Source organism: Oculina patagonica, chromosome 7 (genome assembly GCF_052425735.1).
Source record: "Oculina patagonica isolate OP01 chromosome 7, crgOcupat, whole genome shotgun sequence".
In the NCBI taxonomy this organism is placed as follows: Eukaryota; Metazoa; Cnidaria; class Anthozoa; order Scleractinia; family Oculinidae; genus Oculina; species Oculina patagonica.
Genome location: NC_135764.1, coordinates 25,754,433 through 25,761,494, shown reverse-complemented (window position 1 = coordinate 25,761,494; position 7,062 = coordinate 25,754,433). Strand labels below are relative to the sequence as shown.

Sequence of the window (7,062 nt, the reverse complement as noted above, 5' to 3'; positions counted from 1 at the left end):
TACATTATCTTCGTAGACACAGTACATTGCGTTATATTGTAGTGTGTGACATCCGATAAACGACATACGCGCGATACGCGGGAGTTAGCTTTAAAGCTGCGAGAAAGGTCAAACGGTCTCTGGTTTCTGCTTGTTTACAGCGGCCCTGTATTATAAGAATTAGAAATTTCTGTCTACTAAATCTAATATATACCACATTATAAAATTAGTCTCTTTCGTTTATACATTGTAGTGTTCCATTCTGACTGCACGGGAGTATTTTGCTTTTGTATTCTACGCGGCGATTTCTTGTTAAGTTAAACTTGATTTCTGTTCGATCGCCCTAACAGAGTAAAAGAGCCCATCGTGCGATGACAATAAGCAATTTTCTGATGTCATCGCTTAAAAATGATAGGGGGAGGGGAGTTGAAAAAGAGTGGTGAAAGGGTGAAATTGGACCAAATGACAATAAAGTACCTGTAGTGCCTAAAATGACAATGTGTAAACACTTTTCTCACTTATTGTAGCAGTTTAGTCGTTGAGCGCATTTTCTCTTTAATAAATCCTCAACAGTTACTTGTTTATTGTAACAGTCTTATTTGCTTCAGCTTCAGGGTCAGTGTTTGCAAGGGTAGTGTTGGAAGACACAGCTTATTACCGGATTAAGTCAGTAAGTAACGTGTTTTATTAGCATTGGGTAGACGACTTGAACGTTACCCAGACCACGTCTGGCTCTGTGCATCACATTTCCTCTTTCTTGGAATTTACTTTGACATCAGTGCAATCTCGTACCTCAAGTCTTTGTCCCTTACTGCACAGGTTTGACGAAACAAGTGACTCTTGAGACTTCCGTTGCAGGATCAAATTTTTGGTTCTGATTGGTTTTAAAAGCAATAAAAATGGCCAAACACCAAATAGTTCGTGCTTTTAAAAGCTAGGCATGTACAATTCAACCAGAAGTCTGATATTTTCGGACTTCAAGTCAGAACTTCAAGTGTCACTTGTTTCCCGACCGCTTGTTGGGAAACAAATTAACCAAAATGCAATCCCTGTTAATCTTGTCCAGTGTTGTGCAGCCATGCCCCTTCTCTGGCTTTTCTGTGTTTCCTTTGAGTTTTTCTATAGCTTTTAGCCATTATTGTGATATTTAACAGTTATTCACCGAAGTGGAGGTGAATAGTAGTAGATAAGATACACTAGATACACTAGTTATATATTAATAAAAAATAAAAAGAAATAGAAAGAAAAATGAAAGAAATAAGAAAAAAAATTAATTTAAAAACTCGCTGAGAAGCTTTTTCTTCAGAGTTTTCTTAAATTTTGCATGACTCTCGCATAGTTTTAAGTCTCTGTCTAAAGAGTTCCATTGCTTTACTATTCTGTTGATGAGTCGTAGCCCTTCACTCCTTCTCAGGAGCATAGGCCATCAACAGTCCCTCGCCATAGCCTCCTGTCCTGTGCATCCCTCTCTAGCTGGTACCAACTCTTGCCCATGGACTTGATCTCTGCTTCTAGAGGGTGAATAGTGGTGGATATTTAAATATCCAACACATTCACCGACACTGACGTGAATAATTGTTTTAGTATATGCCACACAAGTCAAATAACTAGCAGGCCAAAACATCACTTTCGGAAAACAAAGCGACACGCAAAGACAGTTTGTTTCTCTGTAGCTGTTCAGAGGTGAATAGTGCTTTGCTGATCACCTCCGAGTTAACCAATCAGTGTGTTGGAAAAGTACTATTCACTTGTGTGGTATATACTAATTCAGTTAATTCAGTGGCTAGTTGGTCTGTGCTTAAATTGCCTAAAACTGGGTGATCTTGTCTCTAAGTGAAACCAAAAACGTTTTTGTTGTTAGATTAAAAAAGGCCCCAGCATTAGCTACTCTTTGAGTGTCCAGTGGATGGGGTGTTTTTACTGGAACAAAGAGGTGAAGGACTGGACGAGTGATGGATGTGAAGTAATGGATGAGAGTACAGATGAAATGCTTTTCTGCAGGTATTAAATATCAACTTTTGTCAAGCATTCCCTATCAAATACGTAAAGGAACAGTGTCACAGATTGAAGCCAAATTTAGGCACGGGAAATGACAATCAAATTCGGCCAAATATAAAAATAACCGCTTAAAACAGGGAAAGAACACTTCAATAACACAGCAAATACAAAAGAAGGTACGAATAGCCAAAAGCGAGAAAGATTGAAACGGGTTGGGTTTTTGAAATACTGTTGGGCTGAACAGTTTTCAAAGTTAATCTTGTTTGCTTGTAACTTTACATTATAACACCCGGGAGACGCATTTGGGTTGTAATGAAGCTATGGTTTTGTCCTTTAGATCCATAGAAGTAATTTCTTTGCAAACATTAAGTTTCATAGCGAGTATTTGGCAAAAATTAATAAACTAACTAAACTCAGCCGTGACACAGTCCCTTTAAACATGTATGTTTTGCCGTACTTGCACCATGTATACCAGTGAAGTGGCTAGCAGTAGCGTTAACGTATAAGAAGTGTTTTTAAAAACATTTATTGTGTTTTGGCATCTATTCCCCCAACATTACTGTAAAATAAGTACTTAGCTTACACAATGTAATATTAAAAAATGTTTGATTTTAAATTAGAGCAATTGTGCACCTTAGTAGTATATGGGGACACCATAGACTAAAGGTCACGTGTCATTCTTACGACTGGAACTTCTATTCAAAACGTTAAATTTATGTAAGCGTTACACAGTGAGGGGTTATTCAGCAATACACCTGTGGTTCTGTTTATAATTACAAAGTTTGTGCTGATGCTTTTGTTTGTTTTTTGATTTCTTTTTTTAAGGTGCAATCATCTTACAGCATTCAGTGGTGCATTTGTGTATCCACCCAACTCACTGACAATCCAGGACCTCAGAGATGCTGAGAAGTGAGTTTTTGTAGTAATATCCGTTGCGGTTGGCTTAGTATTCGCTGCTGAACACTGTAGCTAGGTGCTATGCGTTATATGTAGATTGAGTTTGTTGTTGGTTCTTTTCCCATAATAATACGAGGGTTTTCTAGATGGGTATACCAATTTTCCTCCCTGGTTAAGAGCCAACCTTTTCTAAAATTGCAATTAAGTTTGCTTAGAGGATCTGAGGAAAACTGGCTTTGGCTGATGTTACTTTGAGCTCTAAAGATACTGACTTTTGCATTCTAATGGTAACCTTCAGTGAAGGGATCTTTATATATGCAGCATTGCCACAGGTCAGGAAATGGTCAAGGAAATATAAAATTCTTCAAGGTCAGGAAAAAGTCAGGGAAATTTGACCTATTGAAGAAAAGTCAGGGAAGATTGAAATTATATCACCGCGGATGTAATACCATTGAAGGCTGCAAGAAATATTTCAGGTCAATAAGTTCTCAGCGATGTTTTTTCTTTTGGAAACGGGGGCTGAGGCGGCAAATTTATCTATCATTTTGCATTTTTTGGTCAGGGAAATTTGAAAAGTGATCTGTGACAATCATGATATGACGTGAGCTCAAGCAAATTATGCGTCCCAAGGGTGGTTTTTGCCATGTTTCTCAAACTCACATCTCCCGACACTTTTTAGTGCAGAATGCACTATTGTGATGGTTTGGTGGGTTGTCGTCTGCTAAACCCCTAACCCACTAAACCGCTAACGCGGTGTAAACTTTTAATCACCAATTAATTAATTATTTGTGTTAGGGGGAAGGGGGTAGGGATCAACAGACCGTGCGGCCTTGGTAGAATGGGAAGTATAGATTTACGATACAATTGAAGAGCTCAAAGGTATATATTTGTTTCGGAAAGTACTATGCTCTCCTTGTGGTACTATTCTTTCTGGAAGAAAATACTTTGTGCTAAACGCATGCGCAGATTAATAGACGTCATGAACATCGCGTAATTCTTCCCGCGGAAGGATTCCTGTAGACTCCGTGGCGCCAAGTTAAAACTGCAAATTAATTGAATTAGACACTAAGGCGTCATAGCAGTTCATGTGAAATAATTCTTGTCATGGCAATGCCGTTTTCTTAGAATACATGTAAATGATCTGTTTTAGCATCTCATAATTCAGAAAAACCAAATTCTTAAATTAATCGATAATATCTGTGTTATAATCGATGTCGCCCTCCCCACGTTACAATGTCATCACGTTACATCCGTATTCGACGTTTTCAAGGAAAAGGAAAATTATCTCGTTTGCTGTTTCAATATCAAACTGAGATTCAAACTAACAAAAATTAAAATAGCAGGGACGTGTTTATAAAGTTTGTACCAAAGTCCAACGTGGTGTGCTTTTCAATGCGGTATGATTCTTGTAGAATCCGTGGCGTTAATTTAATTGGGCTTAAATTAGAGTCATGTTTTAAAAACTCTCAAATCAACGAAAGTGTACGTAAAACACAACGGTTCAAATGATTGAAAACTTCCTTTACTTAAAAAATCGACTCTTAATTGTGTTAACTGGTCGGCCGTGTGTGTGACTTTTCAATAAGGGAAATCTTTCTCCCGGAGGAAGGTGTCGCGTGATTTAGTTGTCACGTTTGGTCTTTCAACATCTTACAAGTACACATGAAACAGCGTTTCAGACTGAAAGGTGATCTCATTTGACTTATTCTCAAGCGAAATCACCCTGGAAAATTATTATCATGCTGTCAATTGTTGGCCATATTGCATTCTGCACTGTCCTTTGAGTCTCTGAGTTAGTTTACCTAAACCCTTTTTATTTTTCATTTAACAGATTAAAGAAGGCGCCAGTGACAATGGCTTTGGTGATCAGCATCATGGCGCTTTACTTTGTGCTTCTTGGTTTTTGCATAAGAGCGGACAAACACGACAAGAAAAAGTTGGGAGCTGTTTATATCAGCGAGAACATAACTGGTGGCGTGTCTCAGAGGTAATTCACACTGCTGTCACGTGTGTGACTAAATTGTTCCACACGTATCAAGAAAGGGTCTATTGTTGTGGCTCAACTTTTCCCATTAAGCACTAGACAATAGTCCTTTTGTTCTTGGTCGCGCTGAGGGACTTTAGCCGAAGCTAACCAGAAAAGCTCGTGACTTATCGGAAAATTATCGGTCGTGACAAATTAGCTGCACTGGGGGAGTAGATAGCGTAAATTTGTACTCGTCAGGTCAAGTGTCGCCACTGCACCCCAAGGAAGAATTTGACGGTCAAATCGAGAATAAAATAATTATTCGTGCCTCATCAGTCAGACCACCAATTTCTCAATACAACGTCTGGTATTACTCGAGGCAAGAAAATAAATATAGGTTATTCACCAGCCGGGAGGTCCGTATTGGGAAAAACTGTGCCGAGGTCTGGATACCGCCCGAGGCCGCGGCCGAGGGCGGTTCCAGCCGAGGCCAGTTTTCCCTACGGACCGACAAGGCTGGTGAATAACGTTTTTATTTTTTTCCTACTTTATTTGTTTTTAAAAGAAACCTAGGAAGATTGTGTCACAAAATCTTTGTTTGTATACGCGCGTCATTTCTGAATGTTGTGTCGATCGACAGAATAGCAAGAGTGTAAAATGCTGAATGTTTGTTATTTAATTCGGAATAAAATAGCGCTTAATGCGAACTAAAGAAAGGTTTAGATAAATTGACACTGAAGGATTCAACAACAAAAAATTAAAGTAGTAAATATGGCATAATGTAAATGTAAAATCAGCAAAGCATAATCATTGACAAAACTGAACACTTTTAATCGATTTCGGCTTCCCGATGAATGTTTTGAAAGGAACTGTGTTCGTAGGATAGTATTCTCGGACTAAAAAATATTATCTGACTGGACAGTTTCGGTACAGCTATACATACTTGTTTTTAACGAATTAATAAACTCTGCGTTGATTCCCAGCAGAATTTCTTTGTGATAAACAGTGCGAAAGTGAAACTGAATGAAATGCGTAGTTTGGACGTACGGCACAATATTGCGAGATAATTTTGGCTGTTTTGCAATTAGAATCTCATTTTCTTGATGATAGCAACTAAACTTTTTGGCAAAAAGTGGCCGATAAAGACAGTTTTACTCAAAATGGAAGTTTAAAACCTGTACAGCTTACCGTAATGGCGTGAAAATGATTGCGACCACACAAACTACGAAACTAGAACTCGATTTTGTCGATCAAGAAATGAATACTCGCCTTTAGAAGAACTTCGAGGCCTTTAATTCCACTTCTATTTTATCTTTTTACATTTACAGCGGTTGGTGAGCGGCTGTTTCGATTTTGCAGAGCAAATCATTCATGTGTTCGTTCGTACAACGCTGCAAAAGATTTCGCGCGGAAAATTCACTCGACGATTCATCTCGCAACGGATACCGCCCGCTGTGAGCGGGCCGGATTGGAGAATACCGCCCGCTCCCGAACCAATCAGATCGCAGGATTTGTAGAATACCGCCCGCTCACGAACAAAGAAAAAAATAACCACGCTTAACTTTTTATTCATACTTGTAAAGACGCGAAACAACGCTTTGAACACGAAACCTTGCTCAACCTTTTATTCCGGCATACATGTGAAGACACGAACCCACGCTTTGAACATGAAATCTTGCTTAATTTTTCATTCAAACTTGTGCGGACGCGAACCATAGGCGCGAACCGTCGCTTTGAACTCGAAACCTTGCTAAACTTTTAATTCATACTTATGAAGACACGAACCGATGCTTTGAACATGAAATCCCGCTTAACTCCTAATTTGTTGCGAAGACGCAAACGAAAGCTTTGAACATGAAATCCCGCTTAACTTTTTATTTGTTGCGAAGACGAAAAGCTTTGAAAGACGTTGCCTTGAAAATGCAAACTTTGTCATTTCAGGTTTCAAATTACTATACAGACAGGTCATTGGTTTGGAGCAGGGACATCAGCTAATGTGAGTAATCATAGCGCCACGATCAGTATGACGATCAGAATGGGGCCATTTTAAAGGGACTATGTCACGGGGATTTCGTAGATTTTTTGTCTTAACCGTTCTGAATTTAGTGGTAGGCACCTTAAAAGGAATATATAACCATAATTTGCGGATATAAATCAAGTTACGGCTATAAATATCGATATTTCGAAGACGTGCAGAAACAACTTGAAAACGTTTACCTAAC

The 7,062-nt window shown here is 38.8% G+C and overlaps 1 protein-coding gene across 1 annotated transcript in view; it reads left to right on the top strand.

The window, feature by feature from the left end:
- Positions 1-7,062, top strand: part of LOC144660425 (polycystin-1-related protein-like) — a 66,989-nt gene that overhangs the window by 36,054 nt on the left and 23,873 nt on the right. Inside the window, exons 26-30 of the mRNA XM_078521040.1 lie at positions 588-649; positions 1,841-1,980; positions 2,803-2,886; positions 4,706-4,861; positions 6,782-6,836. Of these exons, the coding sequence (XP_078377166.1) occupies positions 588-649; positions 1,841-1,980; positions 2,803-2,886; positions 4,706-4,861; positions 6,782-6,836 (497 nt within the window). The remainder of the gene's footprint in view (positions 1-587; positions 650-1,840; positions 1,981-2,802; positions 2,887-4,705; positions 4,862-6,781; positions 6,837-7,062) is intronic.